This window comes from Amblyraja radiata, chromosome 14 (genome assembly GCF_010909765.2).
Source record: "Amblyraja radiata isolate CabotCenter1 chromosome 14, sAmbRad1.1.pri, whole genome shotgun sequence".
Classification (NCBI taxonomy): Eukaryota; Metazoa; Chordata; class Chondrichthyes; order Rajiformes; family Rajidae; genus Amblyraja; species Amblyraja radiata.
In genome coordinates, this window is record NC_045969.1 from 14,665,286 (window position 1) to 14,688,359 (window position 23,074).

The following is a 23,074-nucleotide window of genomic DNA, read 5'->3' on the forward strand; positions in this document are numbered from 1 at the left end:
CCTGCTGCATGTGAACTGCATGTGAACGACGTGTTCTGCTTGTGTTTCGGATTTCCAGCACGGCAGTTTTGTTGTTGATTTTCAGTGACTGGCAGCCAGCAGAGGGAGATCATTTGCCACCTCACACAATGATAGCTACGGCATCGGCGACTTTCTGGCAGGGGTTGGGATTTATCTATCGAGTTAGGTAACTGAAGCGGACGAGCAGTATTAAACAGCAAGCGGCTCCCCTCCCCGCCTGCTTCATTTGTGCATTAACATGATGGTGGAGGTTGAAGATATTGCCGCTTTTGGAAACTCTTCCGATGAAGCGTTCACCAGCGGCCCGATTTACGAGTTCGAATACGACTATTACGAATTTGATATTTCATTTGATGGACTCAAAGCAAATAAGTGTGAGTATTTCCGTAAACTAGCATGGATTTTTAATTAGGAGAACCTAACGGCAACATGACATTTGAGATCAGTTGGCCATGGCAAGATCTGTAACCGGTTGATCGCTTTTAGAGTAAAAAGCTACAAAAGATTGTCCTCTGAGTAACCTTTAATCTGAGTAATTTAATTTTCAAACTGAAGTGAGACTCTCTCAGCGGATTTTAAAACAGCGGTTGAAGGAACCTGCAATTCAAAGCCGAATGTTACACCCTTAACTTGCAATATTCTTGTTTTTCCATCTCACCCGCTCTATATTTTTAAGTGGAGTAGATGCTGCTGCACCCGCTGAGTTTCTCCAGCATTTTTGTGTACCTATATTTTTAAGTGCGGCAGAAGAGTTGCAAACTACAATGGCACGGAAGAGTAGAATTGGATCAGCTAAGGATGGATACTTGATGTTTAAAGGTGCTGCGAAAACGCTAACCATAATCCACTGGTATGCTCTGATGGAGCAATATATTGATCGTATATATATGGAGATACAATTAATTGCACATGCTGGAATCTTGAGCGAAACACGAAGTGCTGGAGTTACTTGGCGGGCCAGGTTGCATCTGTGCAGGGATGGATGGATAGGCAACGTTTCAGGTCGGGACCCTTCTTCAGACTGAAGCCATTCCCATAGACTATTTGTTTTCTGGATTTATTCTGAACTCCGAAACCTGTAGAAAATAATTTGTATTGGTCTATCGTGAATTCTCCTTAACATATTGAAAAATAATCAACACTTCCCTGAACAAAAATTCCAGGAAACACACCCCTCCTTTCGGTTGTCTTTTGTGTGGAATTTCATCCTTGTAGTCTAGGTATCATTTTTGAACATTTATGCCAAACTCCCTTCAATTAAAATATATTTTTCTTAACCCGTGTTGCCCAGAAGTGCTCGCTACTCTCCATGCATGGCTGCCTTCTTACGCAGTCACTCAGAATCAAGCATGGTTTGCAGCATCCACTTCAGTTTTGTGAGTTTTGGAGTTACTGATGAAGCCAAAATAAGAATCACAGATTATTCCACTGGTGGGAGAGAAGACACCTGATGGTACAGGAGGTGTTTGGAAAGCTTGTGAGGCGGTGGGCTTGTCTTCCTACTCTTTACAGTTTCCATGTGTTCCCAGTACACATGCTAGAGATTCTCAAAAATTGAGATATATCATCTATATTCTTCACTTTGCACCATTTCAGATCAAACCAAAGACTTGTAAGGCATTCTCTAATTTTGCTGAGGGGTTTGCCGAGATGTCTGACTAGCTCATTCTTCAAAGTTCACCCTGTGAAGATGATATTACTTTTCTGGTTTGGTCTTCAGAAAAAGGTGTACCTCACCTTGTTCTTCAAACTGGCCATTTTCTCCCTGCTATGTCTCACTCAGATACTGTAGGTGATGTTGATGTAAAAGTATCTGAGTGCAGTTTACCCAGAGATTAATGGTAGCATTATTTCTGCCTTCTTGTGTTCGATTCCTTCAACTACAAAAACCAGATTGCATGGATATAATCTCTATATGATTGTATCCTTAGAAAAGCGGATGAATGAGATTGGGTTAAATGTATTTTAAATTGACAGTTGACGGGATGAGAGTGATGTGAGTGAAAGCAATGGATATTTTTCAGGCAGAGATAGACAAATTCTTGATTAGAACAGCTGTCAAGGGTTATGGGGAGAAAGCTGGAAAATTGAATTAGGAGGCAGGGATCAGCCATGATTGAATGGCGCAGTAGTCTCGATGGGCCAAATAACTTATACTCCTATAGCTTGGGAACTTGTGAGTGTTTTATGTGGCAACTGAGAAAGTATAGTTTAAAATAACAGAATAATATTTTTATCATTAGAGGAAGTTTACACTCAACATTCAATGTTAATGCCAAATTGAGATGTCTCTGAAATGACATACTGGCCTTCTGAGTGAAGAATGCACAACGAACACAGCATTTTCTGCATGAAAAACATTTAAAAAAAATGTATATAGTGCAAATTAGAGTGAATAACATATTTGCAGTATTACCTTAGATGAATTATGCAGTGTCATTATTTACACACTTCCTAATTAAAGTCGATGGTTCATATCACGCTCCTTAAGCACAGGATTGAGATTCAATGCCATTCCTTCTCTCCAGAGATGCTGCCTGTCCCGCTGAGTTACTCCATTTTGTGTCTTTTCAATTACATTGTGGAGAGGATATATATACTTCCTATGTTCTGATTGATGAGAGAGTTATGTGAGATATTAGGATTCTGTCTGATTCAAAACAGCAGAATTCCATGGTGTTCCCTTATTCCATTGTTCCTATTTCAAAGCTTTATTAATATTTTTAAGTTTCATTATAGTTTAAGGGATCTTAAAACTAAGAAAAATGAGAATGGACAGCATGGTGGTGTAACGGTAGAGTTGATGCCTCACAGCACCAAAGACCCGGGTTCGATCCTATGGGTGCTTGTTTGTACGGAGTTTGTACGTTCTCCCCGTTACCTGTGTGGATTTTCTCTAAGATCTTTGGTTTCCTCCCCCACTCCAAGGAACTACAGATTTGTAGGTTAATTGGCTTGGTATCAATGTAAATTGTCCCTATTGTGTGTAGGATAGTGTTAATGTGCAGGGCTTGCTGATCAGTGAGAATTCGGTGGGCCGAAGGGCCTGTTTCCACGCTGTATCTCTAAACTAAACTAAAATTAGCTCATCCTATTAATCAAGATCATGGCTTGTGCCTGGCTTCCGGTCCACTTTTCCACACAATCTTTGTACTACTCGATTCCCATAGTATCCGCAGATCTAATGATCTGAACTTCAAATATACAAAGCAACCAGCCCCCTGAGGTGGAGAATTACAAAAATTCGGTAACATTTTGATGAAGAATGTCTTTATTTCAGTCTTAGGTGGCAGTCTCTTATCTCAAGGCACAAATAATCAGATGAAGGATCTCAATGGGTCTAGCAGCATCTTTGGGTCTCTTATCCTGAGATAAGATATCCAGCAAGGATAAATTGTTTTTTTAAGGATAAGTTTATAACCCTGTCATAGCTTTCACAAGGTCCCAGTTTTTATTCTCCTTCAAGCAGTTATTTGATATCTTGAAACTTACTATTGAGTTTGTTTCCGTATCAGCTAGTTTCCTTTCTATACCACTCATAAATTTGTATACTTTTATCAGGTCCTCTCTCAGCCTCTTTCACTCCAATGAAAATAGACAGAGCCTAATCTAGTCTCTCCAAATAACTGATCCTCTAACTCAGACAGCTGTTTTATGTGCGATGCTCCGGTATTCCCTGGGAAACGTCTTCTCATTTTGCACTGTACAATTGTTGCTTTGCAAGATGACAATAAAAGTTGATTGATTGATTGATTGATTGCTTAATGAATTCCCTTCATATTATCTCTAGTGCTGTCTAGTGTGGTGACCAGAATTCTGCAATGTACTCCAGATATGGCCTAATCGGTGTTTTTTTAAATAAAGTTGTACTATAACTTTCTGTTCTCTTTTATGCCATGTATCTCTTTACCTACCAGAGCTACCAACATCATGAATTCTTGGACTGTACACTGAGGCCCTCAATTCTTCAAAACTGCCTAGGATTTTATCAGTCATTGAGTATATCCTAACTTTTAGACTTTTCAAAGTACAACATGTTATACTTATTGGGATTAAATTACCTCTCCCATTACTTTTCCCTTTTTTTAACAACTGATCAATATCATTCTCTAGTCTCTGCATTATCAACAACACCAATGTTACCTTGTACATTATGGAATTAATTATAGTACACAACAAACACTAAAGGTTCCAGTACTGATCCTTGTGGCACACCACCACTCACAGGTTTCCATTTACAAAACAGCCTTCTACCAAGCCAATTATTGATCCAATTTGCCCTGGATCCCATGAGATTTAACATTTTGGGCCGTTCCCATGGGAGTCTTATCAAAGGCCTTATTGATCCAAAACAACTTAAAGTGCTGGAGTAACTCAGCAGGTCACGCACCATTTCTGGAGAATATGGATAGGGGATATTTTGGGTTTGGATCCTTCTTCTGATGAGTTCTGATGTCCGTTTGTGTAAACCAGCATTTGCAATTCCTTGTCTCTGCCTGATTGATTCACGTAGGTTGCATTAATTGTAATGTCCTCATCAGTACATTTTGTTAACTCTTCGAAAAATTAAATCAAATTGGCCAGAAAGGCATTTCCCCTGAACAAGGAGCTAATTATCCCTGTCTTTCCAAGTATAGATCTATCCGATGCCTCAGAATTTCACTGTCCTCATCCCCAGATTCATCAATTACAATGACCTTCTCCTTAGCAAGTACACATGAGGAGTAATACTTTAAGAGCTTGCCTGCAGCCTCTGACAGGGTGGTACAGTGGCACAGCAGTAGAGTGGCTGCCTTACAGCACCAGAGACCCGGGTTAGATTGTGACTACGGGTGCTGTGTGTATGGAGTATGTATGTTCTTCCCATGACCCATGTTGGTTTGCTTCAGGTGCTCTGGTTTCCTCTCACACTCCAAAGACGAATAGGTTTGTAGGATAATGTTGCTGCACAGGATGATTGCTGGTTGACCTGAACTCAGTGGGCCGAAGGGCCTGTTTTCATGCTGTTTCTCTAAAGCCTAAAGTCTAACATTGAAGTCTAACATTTTGTTTTCCTATTAGAATCTACTTATTTACTGATTAGCCTCTTACTTTTAATATACTTAGAAAATGCTTTGGAATTTATTTTCAAACAACTTTCCCGTGGAAGACTTTGGGATATTTTTGTAACTTTTAAACTGATGCATAAATGGGAAATCCTGCTGTTGACATTTTGCCAATCTTTTGTTTGTTAGTCCAATTATTTCTGTTTAATTTTGTTACTTTCTCTTCAACTTACAAGGTTTATACAAATTGATGTGCCAGACCCAAGTTGTAATATACTCTCTTACAGCACTGCATGATACTGGCAACGTGTTTATTCTAATAAATAGTATTGGAAAGGTTACCCTGCAGCATTAAGCAAATTTCTAAAAGATTATTAGTTTTTGAGATATTATTTCTTTGGTGATGCTGTTAACAAATCAACACATGAATGAGTGTGCAGAGAGTCTAAAATCATGAGACTTAAAAAAGAAAGGTAAAATAAATATTAGTTTTGGAAAATAAGATGTGAAGTAAATGTAATGTGTGGCAATCGATTAAATTCATTGGAGGTCTAGAGGTCAAAGATTTTAGTGGCTCTGAATACATAAAGTGTTGGAGTAACTCAGCAGATCAGGCAGCATTGTTGGATAACATGGATAGGTGACGGTTGGGGTCAAAACATCACTATCCATGTTCTCCAGGGATGCTGCCAGACTTGCTGAGTCACTACAACACTTTGTGTCCTTTTGTGTATTAACCAACAGTTCTTTATTTCTACTTTAGTGGTTCTAGAGTCTGAAATACCATTGTGATTGTCATTGGGATGGGTCAACAATTTTAAAAGTACTTGGATGAGCACTTAAAGAAATTTAACCTTCAGGTCATTGGACCACGAGCTGGGAGATAGGATGAAGTTAAGGTCCATTTCTTCATGGGTTAGGATTGGCTGAATACTCTTCATCTGTGCTCTATGTTTTTACGATTCTTTGAATATAAATATAGAACCATGGAACATTAGAAACTGTGGTAAACGGCCAGTTGATTGGATTATACAATTTAAAATGTAACCTTGATGTTTTAAATGCTTCCCCACCCCCAACCCATTTTGTAGGTCTATTCATCTTCTCTATCCCACTGTGCCCCCTTACTAAAACACACAGATTGATTCATTTACCCATTTCTAGCAGGCATGCATAATTTCCTAAATCCATAGAGACATCCATTCATTAAGGCACACGTGATCCCTAATGCCCAATTCATCCAAGCAGTTAAAAAAAAAAATCAATTCAGCTTTTAGTTCACTTCCCTGTTCTTTTACGGGACTAAAATAACTGTACTTAGTGAACTCCAAAGCCCTGATCTTGAAAAGATATTACATGATCTCTGTCAACACGTACACAAAGTGGGTTCCTCAAAAAGATTGGCAAGATCATTAATGGCATTATCACCCCAGATCATCAGCAACGTCTTGGGTTCACCAATAACTGGGCCATAAAAATACTCTGCAAGAGATGGTTCGAGACTTGGTGCCAGCTGGTGACTGGCTCAACCTTTTGCAACCAAAGCCTTTTTAAGCAATAAGAGGTACAACCTTGGATTGTGAATAGAACCCTCTGCTTCTGTTGGCACCAGGAATATTCATGAAACTCAACAGCATCTACGTAAAAAAGCAAACCACATGATTGTTACTCTCAAAGTAACTAAGATCCTCTAACTTAGACAATTGCTCAGTGATTAAGAAGGAACTGCAGATGCTGGAAAATCGAAGGGAGACAAAAATGCTGGAGAAACTCAGCAGGTGAGGCAGCATCTATGGAGCGAAGGAAATAGGCAACATTTCGGGTCGAAACCCTTCTTCAGTCTGAAGAAGGGTTTCGACCTGAAATGTTGCCTATTTCCTTCGCTCCAATTGCTCAGTGAGTTCCCTTTGTATTATCTCTAGTTCAATCTAGTGTGGTGACCAGAACTGTACAAAGTTCCCCAGATGTGGCCTAATTAGTGTTTTATAAAGTTTGTACCATAACATACCTGCTACCATAATGTACCAGAACCCTCCCCTTCTGTTGGTTTCGTTTTAGTTTAGTTTAGAGATACAGCGCTGAAACAGGCCCTTCGGCCCACAGTCCATGCCAACCAGCGATTGCCGTATACTAACACTATCCTACACACTAGAGCCAATATATAATTTTACCGAAGCCAATTAACCTACAAACCAGTACGTCTTTGGAGTGTGGGAGGAAGCACCCGGAGAAAACCCAAGCGGTCACGGGGAGAACGTACAAACTCCGTACAAATAGCACCCGTACCAGTCAGGATCGAACGCAGGTCTCTGGCACTGTATGACAGCAACTCGACAGCTGTGCCACCGTGCCATCTGTTAGTTCCAGGAATATTGATGAAACTCAAGGCCAACCACATAAAAAGCAAACTGGCATCCTATCCACCCACCTGAAATTTCACACTACTAACCTCAGGCACATCATCACCACCACGTGTCTCATTTGCAAAGTGCACTGCAGTAGATTGCCAAGGGTTTTCAATCAACAATTCCCAATTTAGATGTTCATGGGCACTGGGCATGTGGAGAATTCTGCCACCTGTAGGTCCCCTGCAAGTCATACCTCCTCACTGATTTGAAAATATATCAATGATACTGCATGATGGGTCAAAATGTTGGAACTCCCTGTTTGGAACTTACAGGACATGGATGGCAGAGTTTCAAGATGAAGACTCAGTCCTTTTCATAACAATTAAGGATCAAATTATTTAAAAAAACAAATCAAACTTAGGAAATAAGGAATAGATGGGGTAAATGCACAGAGCTTTTTAAAAACCCAGAATAGGGAAATGAAGAGGTACACAGATTTAAGGTGAGAGGTGAAAGATTTTATAGGAACCTGACGGGCAACTTTTTGATACAGAGGGTGGTGGGTATATGGAACAAGCTGCCAGAGGAGGTAGTTGAAGCACGTACTATAACAACATTTAAAAGGCATTTGGAAAGGTACATGGATAGGAAAGGTTTAGAGGGATATGGCCCAAACACGGGCAGGTGGAGCTAGTGTAGATGGGGCATCATGATCGTCTTGGGCAAGTTGGGCTGAAGGTCCTGTTTCCATGCTGTATGATTCTACGACTAACTTCTTTTAAAATCTTTATCTGCATCTCTCACCTTTGTTAAAGTCTTGATTAAAACTACTGACATGTTACATTAAAATCTGAAAAGATGTAATTTTTATGATGCTCTATTTTTAAAAGTCAATTATTGTTTGGATTCCTTAAGGCAGTACACATTATTATAAGCTCTAACAAATGACAAAAGGGAAATTAATATTTATCAAATAATGTCATCTATCCATTCCAGGTAAATATGTATATATTAGAGTTTAATTTATTGGATAAAATAATCAGCAAAAGGATATAGTAGTTAATAGGTTACACCTAAGAAATAATAAAAGCTTGCCAATAGTGAGAAGCATCAGTTAATCGGGCTCTAAGCAGAAAATCAAAATATACATTTGAGTTTCTAAACCAAATTATTTCACACTGACAATCTGTCGTTCCACTGGATTTATAATATTTTCTGATTCTAATTAAGTTAATAAATTGAAATGTTGGAAGCCAGCAGACTTGCAGAAGGGGTGTGCTTCAAAAAACACTTTTGAAATGATCATTTGCTAGAAATAACAATTTCCATTTGAAAAAAAATTAAATCCAGCTTCCTAGGGATCAACATGCCTTGAATTAATACTGAAAATTGTGGAAGAACTCAGTCGTCTCTGGGGATAGAAACAGAGACAACTATTTGTGTCGATGATGTGTGATTAGAACTAGAATAGTAAGGAAATGAGCAAGAGGGGGGAACTGGTGGACTACCTGTGAAAGGTTCAGAACAAAATATAAAGGTAACTATTACTAGAAAAAAGGCAATTGGTGACAGAAGGAAAATGAAACAAAGGAGTAAATTGAAATAGAAATATCCAACAGCATCTGTGGAAATGAAGACACAACTCGTTATGAGAAGGGTCCCGACCAAAAACGTCACCCATCCTTTTTCTCCTGAGATGTTGCCTGACCCGCTGAGTTACTCCAGCACTTTGTGTCTATCTCTGGTTACCTAATATTGGGTCTCAAGGGCTACAACATGCTCAGCTGGGAGATGAGATGCCGATCCTCAAGGTTACATCAGGTATCATTGGAACAAAGACACAGAGATGAAAGTGATACTAGGGCAGAGAATGAAAGTGACAATTACAGCTCAGGGTCACCCTTACAGACTGAATGGTACACTATGTTCTGCAAAATGGTAAAGGGGATCTCTTCATGTGCAATAAATGCAGTGCACAAACTGGAAGTGAATTGTGCTTCACTGGAGGATTGAAACAAAAAAAAATGGTGGGTTCAGGCATCAAAATTAAATCAACCTTATATTTTGAGGGCCACACAAGTGGAACCACCTCGCTGTGGTGGAGAGTACAATGAATAAAGAATAGAGAGCTAACAAATAAAAAAAAATGCAAGGTTAAATTAGTTTGGTCACAGTCAATCAATTAATACTGCAAGGTGGCAATCATGCAGAAAACTTCATATAAACCACTGGACATTGTAGGTTTGTAGGTATGTTGCAACTCGGGTATGGGGATTGGAGCATGGGAAACTAGTCAGAGAGACTAACCACATGATCTTTCAAATCCTTGGATCTCAGATTTTGCAAGGAATAGCAAGTTATTTCATTGTTATTCTCCCTAAATTTTGGAAGACTAAAATCTGAAATAAAAAAAGACATCTGAAGAAGTGCAACCAAATACCAAGAAGACATCTTCTCAGATGATGCATTAGTCATTGCAGACTCTAATACTGTCCGCGTTTGTGGGAAGATACTTTAACGTGAATGTAGAATGGATTTCAGTATTGCTAATTTTACATATAAATTTAAGCTTATGATCTTGTGATGGTCCCTTAACAATACAAACTTTGATCATGTTGAATGTATCTTTTAACAATTATTGGGGTATTATATCTAATTCTGATCTCTTCTTACAGATTCCATTGTAATAGCTTTCTGGGTTGGTCTTGCTGTCTTTATGATATTTCTCTTCATAATACTTATGTTAATGTCACGTTCTGGTCCAACACCAGCACAGTAAGTGGATTTAATAGTGTTTTCATTTTTAGTTACAGTGATTCACTCTACTTGTCAAAGTGCATTTTATTTAACAAGTTACACATTTCTAGCATGTTGTCGGTTATCCCACACCTCATTAAGGCATATCGTCAGCTGCCAATTTTAGGTAGGTGTTAAATGGGGCAAGGTAACATTTTGAAAACTGCCAATGATTGAATAATTAAAACTGATTAATTTCTTCAGGAAATCCAATGCAAATGTCAGCACAAGGATAGGAGTAGATGGAATATTAGCAAATTATTTAAAATTCTAGCCTTTTGGGATTGGAGTGTTCTCACTCCACAAACATCAGAAAATCAGTGACGCACATACAACTTTCTATCAGACAGCATTCAAATCTGGATTTGTTGCTGTTAAATAGTAGCAAAAAATATTCTTAAATAATTTACATTGTAGCTCATAGGTGATAAATTTGGAGAGTCTTGCAAGAGTTTCTTCATGCATTACAGGACATTAGTTCAGGCCATATTCCATGACTCTTGGGAATTACTCAGTGAGTTCAACGCTCAGTCTGAGGACATCAGCTAAGTCCCTATAGTCTCCGATTCAGCCTCATGATATAAATAGAACCATGTGAAGGTGGCTGGGAAATGTAGCAATCGTCCTTTGGGAATGTATGACCGGAGAACTCCTCTGGGATTCCAGCAGATTCTGCCAAACCCGTCATCAAATGTTGACTGTCATCTTTAGTGCTAGGAATTGGTAGTAGGTTGACAGGGATAACTGCAATAAATAGCCAGCAGCACTCTATTCACCCACAAGACCAGCAGAACTAAATCTTTACCCGCTGGATCAGCAGAGCTGACCCTTCACCTACAGGACCAGCAGAACTGACCCTTCACCCACAGGACCAGCAGAACTGAACCTTCACCTAGAGCAGAATTGACCCTACACCCCTTGAACCAGCAGAACTCTGCCTTCACCCACTGGACCAGCAGAGTGAACCCTTCACCTCCAGGACCAGCAGAGCTGAGTCTTCACCCACAAACCCAGCGGAACTGAACATTCATTTCCAGAGCAGCAGAGCTGTACCTTCACTGATTGGATGTGTTTTTATTCTGCTGGCAATCAGATAATCTAGGATTCGTTTACAGATATTGCACACCAAATCCTGTTGAGATTTCCCAGTGGATTGGTTCCCGCACCAAGTTAAACATGGGAGAAGTGTAACCAAAATCAATTTCAGTAAGGGTTGGGGTGCTTTATATCAGGGGTCATACGCTGCAAATATGAACTGTGTCTTATTATCTTGTTTTAGTTTATTGTCTTTAATTATTCATGTGTTGCTGCATAGTTTTAGTTACCTTTTATTCAAAAAATATATATATTTTAAATGTTTTTAAAATAAATTACCATTGCTAATGAGTGGTAAATGTCAGTATTATTACAAGCTATCAACAAATCATTGTAGCATCCCTTGTGGCATTTATAGCCAACAAAGGGCAGCACAACTGCACGGTTGGTGGAGCTGCTGCCTCACATCACTAACGACCTGGGTTCAATCCTGACCTTGGGTGCTGTCTGTGTGGAGTTTTCATATTCTCCCTGTGACTGCATGAGTTTCCCCCATGTGCTCCAATTTCCACCCACATCACAAAGACGTGCAGAATTGTAAGTTAATTGACCTCTGTAAATTGCCCCCCCCCCCCCCGTGTGTAGGGAGCAGATGTGAGAATCAAATACACAGGACAAGATGTTAAGAAGTCCCTTGTGCCAATAGGTGGGGAGCATTTCACGACATTCGTTGATTGTTGAGAGTGGTAGACGCTCAACATCGGTGGGGGGCGTGGGGGGGATACGTATATCTTGGCCTGGGTAACCTTCAGGACAGTTGGGCACAGGACACATCATCAGTAGTGTACCCTTGCATCACTGGGTGTTTCGGCCTTTTAACACTATACACCCTCCACAAGGGCGGCCCGCTGCAGAATGATCAGCCCTCAGCGCGTGTCCCGTGTCAAACCGTCCCAAAGATTCACCCTGAAGTACTTGGGGCCCAGCATAGGTCTTTCCGCTTGAGCCAAATCCATCGGCTGCTTCTTTCAGCCGCCTCTGAGAGTGATCTTATGGTCTTCCGCAGAGCCTGACCGTGGATTCCAAGCTCCTTCAGCAGTCTGATGGTAGATGACGCAACAAATCCTCTGCATCCCACTTCAACTGGATAGACTTTGGTGTTCCAGCCACGCTGCGTTGCCTCTGCTGCAAGCTCTGCGTAACGCAGCTTCTTACGCTCATAGGCCTCCTCAACAGAGTTCTCCCATGGAACTGTGAGCTCTATGATGTAAGCAGTCTTCTGTGAAGGGGACCAGAACACCAAGTCTGGCCTGAGGTTGGTGGAAGCAATTTCAGGTGGAAAAACTAGTTGTCGGCCGATGTCCGCCAGCATCCTCCAGTCGCGGGCCCTGCATAGGTTTCCTTCTTCTGATCTGGTGGAAGGATGTTTAGATGTTTTCTGTCCTTCTCGGACAAAGGTTGTTGCCCTTGGGGGGGGGGGGGGTTGCTTGCTCTCGGAGGCAAGGAGATGGTCGCACACCGCCTGTTCTCAAGGGCTGATGCCAGGCTTTTTAGTACCTGATTATGCCGCCACATGCATCTCCCTTGCGTGAGGCTGGTCTTGCAGCCTACCATGATGTGTTTGAGGGTCGCTGGAGTTGGGCAGAGGGCACAGGTTGGATCCTCGCCGTACCACTGATGGAGGTTCTTTGGTGATGGAAGCACGTCATAAGTCGCTCTGATGATGAAGCTGATCTTGCTTGCTTCCATTTCCCATAGTTCTTTCCAGCTGATCTTCCTCCGTTCCACACCTTCCCACTGCATCCATTGCCCCTGTTTGGCAAGAGAGACCGCCTTTGCACTTCTTGCGGCCTCCTCCTGTCGCTGCACCTCCTCGACCACCAATGTCCTCCGCTCTGATGTTGTGGCCTTTCGCCAAGTTGGTTTACTTGTCATAAGGCCAAAGCCTCCTCTTCCCTGCTGGACTTGCCCCACGATGTTTTTGTGTCTCAGGGCTGATGAAGCTTGCTGTACTGCATCAGATGGTGTCCACTTCCGGCCAGTTACTAGGGGTGGCGCAACAGCACTGATGGTCTTGTCTCTAGAGTCCCTCAGTGTCATCTGAAGTCTTACTTTAGAACACTTGTATTCCTCTGTTAGACTAGTGAGAGGTAGTTCCAGGACCCCTTTGTTAGTTAGACATCGTGGGACCCCGAGCCATTTCTTCGCGTATGAAGTTATGGTTCGCTCCATCTTCTCCACAGTTGTTATTGGGGCTTCATAAACGGTCAGTGGCCACATTGTCTGAGGAAGGAGTCCAAACTGTAGGCACCAGAGCTTCAGTTTCCCAGGCAGTAGGGTCTGATTGATGTTCTCCAGGCCGTTGACAGTTTCTTGCCTTAGTTGTTGCACCCGCTCTTTGTCCTTGAGACTTGCGTTGTACCATCTGCCCAGGCTTTTAACTGGCTGTTCAGACACTGTTGGTATTGGGTCGTCACCGATACAGAACCTTGTGTCTCTAAGCACCCCCTTGACTATGGAGATGCTTCGAGATTTACTTGGTTTGATTTTCATTCGGGCCCACTTGATGTTCTCCTGCAGCTTTCCAAGTAACCGCTTGGTGCATGCTGCAGTAGTGGCTAGTGTTGTCATGTCGTCCATGTATGCCCTGATGGGTGGCAGACGGAGCCCAGCCCTGGTTCGTTCACCGCCCACCACCCATTTTGCCTGATCGTGGATTCCAAGCTCCTTCAGCAGTCTGATGGTAGATGACGCAACAAATCCTCTGCATCCCACTTCAATGTGAAAGTAGGATAACAAAGAACTAGTGTCAACGAGTACTCGGTGTATTTTTCCATCAAAGCTGTGGGCATACTTTGCTTTCTATCAAAGCTTTCAAGGCAGTTTTGTGGACGGGGCCTGTTCATTGCACCAGCAGATGTTCTGCAATGGCATTGGAGTCCTGGATGCTGAGGGGCAGTGGGATTGAGCTTCATCTCTGGATCAGATGTGTACAAACATGGACTCCAGAGACAAGATGAGAATGAATACCCTTAAAATCAGAGTCCTGGTAAAATTGAAGTCAATGAACATCAAGAGGAAAATATAACAGTGGTTGGTTGGAGATGGTTGTGCCTACTGGATGTTTCTGCATGCAGCTCGACCTCGGGAAAGTTTCTGCATGCAGCTCGACCTCGGGGAAGTTCAGGCATGGGCTAATAATAGGCAGGCAAATTTGTACCACAAATACACAGTCAATGAGCATCTCCAACAATATATTCTAACTACCTTGCTTGACATTAGTTGACATTACCATTATTGACTCCTCCACCATTAATGTCCTAGTTATTCACCAGGAACTCAACTGGACCATGCATTTAAATACCATAGCTGTAAGGTAAATTCAGAGGTTGGCTCTTGCAATGGGTGATTCACCTTCTCAAATCCGTAGACCTTTTCATCATCAACAAGTCAGGAATGTGATAGAATCACCGGCATCCAGGACAGACCAGCCTGTTTGATTGTTATCCCACCCACTGTGCTAACTTTATGTTCCTTCTACTACTGATGCACAGAGATTTCGGTCTGTAGCACTGACAAAAAACCACTGCAATTACATAGGCTACTCTGACAGCATCTCTCACACCCATGAACTGCACCACAAGAGAAGCCAAGACAACAGGTGATTGGGGACACTATTACAGTAAGTGCAGGTTTTATGACATTCCTTATCTTGCTCATCATTGCTGGATTTAAATCCTGTAAATCCCTCCCTAACTTCACCATCGATTAGCTTCACCTGAATGACTGTAAGGATTTTTTCAAAGATAATTAAGACAGGTAATAAATGCTATCCTAGGCAATGATACCCAGAGGCTGAAAACAATACTGTTGTGGTAAGCAGTAAGATCTATCTAATCCTATGTTTCTAGAAATATATTAGAGAGCTACTTCCTATGATTTTATTCCACCTTAAATGAGACATCACATTCTTTAAGTGTGATTTAATGCAGATATATTTTGAACTCATCTGCCTAGAATCAGTATCTGAGATATCTTGCCTCATCCACGAATATTTGTGTTGATTTGAAGAGATAAAATAAAACCAAAGATTATTTGCAGATTATTAAACAGGCAGACAAAATAGATGCATAGCTTGTCAGCTGCTTGAAAATCATCAAATCTATCGTTTAAATAAATTACTATTTTTAGAATTAGCAGATGACTGTAAGGAAACACTACACATTAAAATCTTGTTCAGCTTGACTGTCTGGCAATGTAGTCAACAGCATTCATCATAATAAACCCACAGCAGACGACAACAAACTAGATAGTTTTATTCCTAACACCAAATAACGTTTTTTTGCCATCTTGGATTGATGTCAGGCCATGTCCTGATTTCAAAACACTAAACTTTGTAGAGAAATAAGCAGTGTTGTCTTTCCCTTGGTCGAGATGAACCTTGATCCAACTTATTTCAAACCTTTAGGTAGTGATTTTAAGATGAATTGGAGGTTTCTTTACCATTTGATAATAAATGACGTGTCATTCAGCACAATATCACTGAATGTATATGATCCACAAAATTACACATGCTGAATGTTTTTCATCTTGCCACTGTTTTAATCATCTAGATAACTACCAACGAGTGCTATACAGGTAGATTACCAAGATATATTAGGCCAAGGACTGGTAAATAAAATTAAGTTAGATATGTGTTTGATGGTCAGCAGGGACACGGGGAGCTGAAGAGTTAGGATAGGGTAGGTAAGTGATTGCAGCGCATTTTGTAGATGCTGCACACTGCAACCTCTGTGTATCAGTAGTTGATAGAATAGGTGTTTAGGCCAGTGGATGGAGTACCAATCGAGCCGACTGCTCTGTCCTGGATGGCGGTGATTCCATCAGACTCTTAACTGATAGATAACATAGTTGTATCATACAATGACAACTTCATTTTTATAATAAATTTGTACATCCTACCCTTTCCAACCATCTTTCCAAAGGAGAGGGTTAAATGCAAGCAAAAGGGAATAGCTTAGTTAGGATATCTTAGTTTAGTTTAGTTTAGAGATACAGTGTGGAAACGGGCTGTTCGGCCCACAGAGTCCAACCAGCAATCCCCGCACATTAATGCTCCAGACACTGTGGACAATTTACATTTATACCCAGCTAATTAACCTACAAACCTGTACGTCTTTGGAGTGTGGGAGGAAACCGGAGATCACGGAGAAAACCCACGCAGATCATGGGGGAACGTACAAACTCCATACAGACAGCACCCGTAGTTGGGATCGAACCCGGGTCTCTAGCGTTGCAAATGCTGTAAGGCAGCAACTCTACCGCTGAACCACCATGCCGTCCTGTTTGGCAAGGATGAGTCAGGCTGAAGGGCCTATTTCTGTGCTATCTATATAATTAAAACTCAAATCTTGTCCACTTCCTGTTTGCACTGCATATTGATTTTAGAAAAAACGCTACCCCTTACGGCTGTGATTTTTGGCCATCTTACTCAGAGTCCCCCTCTGCTGCGCAGGACAAGAGGATTTTTCCCATCGATGAAAAATAAAAGACTTATTAATGTTTTCAAAATGTTGGGATTCTCTCTCCTGTCAATCATGCTATGAAGGCCACGCCCCTTCCTGTGGGAGGGGGAGGGACTATGAAACCCGGAAGTGTGGGCGTGCCTCAGTCTCTGCAGATTGGGGGAGCGAGAGGTCACGACTCTCAGTCTGAGCTGTGAATACACACTGAACACATGTCTACTAAACTGAGTGTGATTTTACTGACTTGTGAGCGCCTTTAATGTGGTTTGAAAATGCAAAAGTGGATTTGGTTTGAAAATGCAAAAGTGGTGTTGGTTTGAAAATGCAAAAGTGGTGTTGGTTTGCCTTATTGAAAAGTGGTTTTGCCTTATTGAAAAGTGCTGTTGGTTTTGCCTTATTGTAAAGTGCTGTTGGTTTTGCCTTATTGAAAAATGGTGTTGCCTTATTGAAAAATGGTGTTGGGTTCTGCCTCATTGAAAAGTGGTGTTGCCTTATTGAAAGGTGGTGTTGCCTTTTTGAAAAGTGGTGTTACCTCATTGAAAAGTGGTGTTGCCTTCTTTCTAATTAAAAGTCTAATCTTGACCACTTCCTGTTTGCGTTGTATATTGATTTAAAAACAAAACCCTACCACGTATGGCTGTGATTTATGGCCATCTTACTTAGAGTCCACCTCAGCTCATCAGGTGCTGAGGATTTTTCCCATCGATGAAAAATAAAAGAGTTATTAGTGTTTAAATAATATTGAGATTCTCTCTCCTGTCAATCACACCATGAAGGCCACGCTGCTTCCAGTGGGAGGGGGAGGGACTATAAAACCCAGAAGTGTGGGCGTGGCGCAGTCTCTGCAAGATGGGGGAGGGAGAGGTCACGACTCTCTGTCTTTGGTGGCCTTGCACCCTGCTTGAAATGGGATGAAATTGCACTTTAATTTGTTGGCCTTGCCCCCTGCTTGTAGTGGTATGAAACTACACTTGAATTTGGTGGCCTTACACCCTGCTTGAAATTGTATGAAACTGCACTTGAATTTGGTGGCCTTACACCCTGCTTGAAATTGTATGAAACTGCACTTGAATTTGGTAGCCTTGCACCCTGCTTGAAATGGTAAGAAACTGCTTTTGAATTTGGTGGCCTGCACCCTGCTTGAAGTGGTATGAAGCTGCACTTGAATTTGGTGGCCTTGCACCCTGCTTGAAGTGGTAGGAAACTGCACTTGAATTTGGTGACGTTGCACCCTGCTTGAAATGAAATTTCAAGGAATAGCCGTCAACTGCCAGCCCACCAGCCATGAGTGAGTGAGCTGCCAGCACACCAGCTTGAGTGACTGAGCCACCAGTCCAAGAATCCATTTGGCCCACGATTTACATACTAGTCCTCTGGAAACCAGTCTCTTCCGCCCACAACACCCATGCTAGCGCTCCAGAAAGCTCACTCCCCCCCCCCCCCCTCACTGGCCACCAATATTGGAATTGGCGGAGAGGTGGAATATTACATTGGGGGATGAGCCATCCCGTGCGAAGCTGGGACCCAACGGTTCCCACTTAGTCTAGTATGATTCTATAACTCTATGTTCAGTAACATTCAGAGGTTCTGCTCACATTGACATGTTTGACAGATCATTATGCTATTTACGGCTGGTGTTTCTCAGAGAATGGGGTCAGTTGGGTTACATTTTTTAATCGGATAGATTTGTTACGCCGGTTGACAAAGATTGCCGTTTTCCATCAGATAAGCTTCTTTTGATAATACTGAATCACTTGCTGAAGGCCATGCATCCGTTTAAATGCATTTGATGTAGTCTAACAAGAGTTTTATTTTGACTTCAACCTGATCTAATTTTGCCTCCAGTGTGTTAAATCTTTAAACAGTAGCTGTTCTGTTGCATTAGGAAGCCAGAGGGCATTTTTCAGTTAATTAGAGATAGTTATAAAATGGGCAACATTGGAGCTTCTGCCTGCAGGATGACTCTGGGCTGCCTTAAGGTCTATGCTTTGTGGCAAACAAACATAATGACCTATCTTGTTCTTATTTACAAATCTGGATAACTCAGAGGGAGATGCAGGTTGCTCCTTGATTGAAGCCTTCTAAAGAATGGTTGGCGCTTTAGTATGTAACAAATCAAATTTGGCTAAAATAGTAGCGTATTATTCAGTTCAAGCAGTGATCATTTATCCTCTGTTGAATGGAGACTTCTCCATTGGAAATGAATTAGTCTTCAGACAGCAGTTTCACTTGACAGAAAAAGTTACAGACCCATGAATGGGACACATCCCCTTCCATCTATTTTGCTAATTCTCCATCGCATCTCCTGAACAATAGCAGCAACAAGATGTTTCATTTCTATAGCATCTTTAACGGAATAAATCACTTCAAAGAACTGCACTGGATTTGAAACGTGCATAATTCCACAACGAGCTACATGTTAGTATTGGTGACATACAAACGTATGCATTAGGTGCACTCAACCTTTTGAGATTGCTTCACCATTTAATAAGATCATGGCTGATCTGATCGTAACAAATCCCCATTTTTTGCCTTTGCAGTCACCTTTCATCCCTTGATCTTCAAACATCTATCTATCTTAAAATCATTCAACTTTGCGATGTTCCAAAGACTCATGATCCGAAGCGAAAAATAAAATTGGCGCATCTCTATCTTAAATGTGCGATCCCTTATTTTTTAAATAATCACCCCTGTGTTACATTCTCCTACAAGAGAAAATCTCCTCCGCCTATCTGCCATGTCAGATCTCATGTCTCAGATCTCACATGTTGCAAACAGCTCTGTTCTCTTCTAAACTCTAGTGGATACAATCCTAGTTTGTCCAAGCTTTCCTGACAAGACAACATATCCAGTTAGTAAACTGACTCCAACAGATTAACATCCTTCCTTAAATAAGGAGACCAATACTCTACATCTGTTTCCATCTGTGGTCTCACCAATACCTTATATAATTGATGCATAACTTTGCTGCCTTTGTATGTATTTAATTTTCCTAGCAACAAATTCTAACATCATACACCTGGTAGCAGCATTTTGTGAATCATGTGCTTAGACATGCAGATCTCTCTGTTTCATAGACCTCTGCAACCACTTATTAATTGGATTAAAATGCAGCTTTATTTTCCTGTTAAAGTGGGCAATTTTTGCATATTTCCACAATTTACTCAATTTGTCAGATCTTTCCCCTCTCAACGCATTCTAGCCCTTTGTTGCCTCTTTTGCCGCTGACCTGGGACACTGGCAAAGTAAATAAAACATCTATCTGCATCCTTGACTGAGGCACAGAATGTTGGAGGAGGCATAAATTCTGCACAGATCAGTTGAATGGAATGGGCTGCAGTTGTGCATTAATTCTATGTAATGTTACTGTAATTCAGCTGATTACATTGCATCGTGGCAATATATTTTATTCAGTTACATCGTGGCAATTCTGAATTCTTGAATATTTTGCAGAATCGAAAGCTCACGGAGAAAGACAGCAACAAAGTTTACTCGGAATGTTCGTCATCAAGAGCAAGCAGAGAATGTGACCAGCTGTGTCATTTCTTCATTACTACCAACTGTCTCTGGAAAAGCAGCAAATGCCAACCTCAACAATGAACAGAAGTGTCCTGAAGCCTCAGCGGTACCACAGATGCTGCTGGAAAATATTGTAATTCCTGGCAAGGTTATTCCATCATCAGACTAGCCCTGATCTTCAATAAATTGCCAATTCCTTGTCCTGGGGTAAACTTGTAGCATCACAATATTTAGCTATATGGTCTGAAATAAAATCATTCATGTATGTTTCAATAGTTCAAGGGGACTTTTAGAATTTTTAACTGGAATTGTTGAAGTTATGCCGAGCAAAAATCACTGGAGACCAAAATGAATATGTTGAAACGACAGAACAGCAGGCCAGGCAGCGTCTGTAGCAAGAGGAACAGAAATTGTGAACCTGATTGCTTTGGCTCAGTCATTCCCAGAAGTGGCAGACATCAATGTTGTCAAACTTATTCTTGAGTTGCAATGGCTGCAATGTCCCCAGTGCCTGATGAACTTCATTGGAACAGTGTAGAAGGCAAAAGGTGGATGCATCTGATTGGGAGTTGGGAGAGCAGAAATCAAGAGAGAGTGAATAAGAATTTTGGGGTTAAAGAGAAGGATACAAGGTGCTGGAGTAACTCAATGGGTCAGGCAGCACCTCTGGTGAACATGGATAGGTAACGTTCCCGGTCAGGACCCTTCTTCACACTGTTTTCTTTCTGGAGCTGTGGGAGAGACAGAGAGAGGGCCTACTGGTGCCGGCAGAGAGCATAGAACCTAGGGCGTGATAAAAGAACTGTTGTAAGAAACGGTGGATTGACTGCAATGATCTGAAATCCGGGTTGGGTATGTGCTGGGAGGCCTGAAACCTGAATTTGGAGGGCATATATGTGATATGATATATATTTGTGATATAACAGAGATAGAGTCATAGAATCAAACGGTATACATCAGGTCCATCAACTCATCTTGGCCATGCCAACCAACATACCCAATCTCCATTAGTCCCACCTGCCTCCATTTGGCCAATGTTCCTCTAAACCTATCCTATCTATGTACCTGTCTAAATGTTTCCTAACCATTGCAATAGTAATATAATACACCCACCACCCTTTGTGTAAAAATGCTATCGATCAGCTCCCCCCTCACCTTAAGCCTATGGCCTCTTGTTCTCGATTCCCCTATTCTGGACAAGAGGCTGCGCGCTTACCCAAACTATTCCTCTCACGGAGGAATTACGGAGATAAGTTTGCGAATCTGCATTCGGTCCCCATGATGTTGTGGAGACTGCAATACGAGCAGTGACCTGGAGAGTGTGTAGGGCCCAGAGGATGTTAGGTAAAAGGCCAAGTTGCAATGTCTATCTCCAGAGGTAAACTTAAAATAAGGATGTTTAATGCCCTATTTGCAGAGGTAGGTAGCATGAGAAAGGGGGTGGAGGGAGGGGGGGAGGGGGGGATTAATTTTGGTGACAAAGGACAAGTAAATCAATACCCCAGAGGGAATAATCTCTTCAAAATGTTGTAGAGGCCTGGAGGGAAAGAGGTGTTTGGTGATGATGTTATGTTGGGGTTATCACTAATGGGCAGAGAATAACTCTTTGAATGCAGGGGCTGGTGGAATGGAACATGAGAGCGAAGGGAATTACATTGTGCTTCTGAGAGAGGACAAGAACAAAGTGTGAGAAATAGAATGGATGAAAGAGTGGGGAATTCTCAGTTGAGGGCAGAGGAAGATGCTTCAGAAGCAGAGCAAGCCTTTCTTCTGCTCCACCGGCAGATTTCAACAACAGAGAATCATAGAGTCATACAGCATGGAAACAGGCCCTTCAGCTCAACTTTCCCACACCGACCAACATGTACCATCTACACTAGTCCCACTTGCCTGTGTTTGGCCCACATCTCTCTAAACACGTCCTATCCGTGTACCTGTCTTGTTACTTCCTAAACATTGCTATCGTCCCTGTCTCAACTTCCTCTTCTGGCAGCTCGTTCCATATACCCACCACCCGTTGTGTGAAAAAGGTTACCCCTCAAATTCCTATTTAATCTTTTCCCCTTCACCATAAACGTATGTCCTCTGGTTTGCAATTCCCCTTCTCTGGGCAAGAGACTCTGTGTGCCACAACTCGATCTATTCCTTTCATGATTTTATACACCTCTATAAGATGACTCCTCATCCTCCTGCACGTCAAGGAATAGGATCCCAGCCTGTTCAACCTCTCCTTATAGCTCACACCCTTGAGTCCTGGCAACATCCCCATACATTTTCTCTCTATCTTTTCCAACTTGACAGCATTCTTCCTATAACATGGTGCCCAGGACTGAACACAATACTAATGCAGCCTCACCTACGACTTGTATAACTGCAACATTACCTCCCAACTTCTATATTAAAAACTTTCACTGCGTTCTCTCCACACCTTCCCCTATCAATCTTGTTTTCTCTCTTTACCAGTTCGAATAAAAATCATCAACTGTAAGATAAATTGTTTCTAACTCCAGATTCTGCCTGACCTGCTGAGTATTTCCAGGATTTTCCTTTCCTGATTCCCAGTATTTCCAGGATTTACTTTTCCTGATTCCCAGTATTTGCAGGATTTTGCAGCATTTGTGTTGGTCCATGTTTCAATTTTTTCTTCAATATTTGCAGAGCTTTGAAATATCTACTATGAAATGTCATGCAAATATGTCAGTGCCTTCATTACTTTCTTTAAAAAGTACAATTTCACTTGAATCATGTTAATGCTACATTTCTGACTGCCCGAGGTGGAAGCTCT

General features: G+C 41.6%; 1 protein-coding gene across 1 annotated transcript; it reads left to right on the forward strand.

The window, feature by feature from the left end:
• Positions 1–21,304, forward strand: LOC116980408 (melanocortin-2 receptor accessory protein 2A-like). The gene is made up of 3 exons (XM_033032591.1): positions 1–395; positions 10,090–10,189; positions 20,224–21,304. The coding sequence occupies exons 1-3, from the start codon at positions 260–262 to the stop codon at positions 20,456–20,458; spliced, it is 471 nt and encodes a 156-aa protein (XP_032888482.1). The 5' UTR covers positions 1–259; the 3' UTR covers positions 20,459–21,304.
• Positions 21,305–23,074: the final 1,770 nt, after the last annotated feature.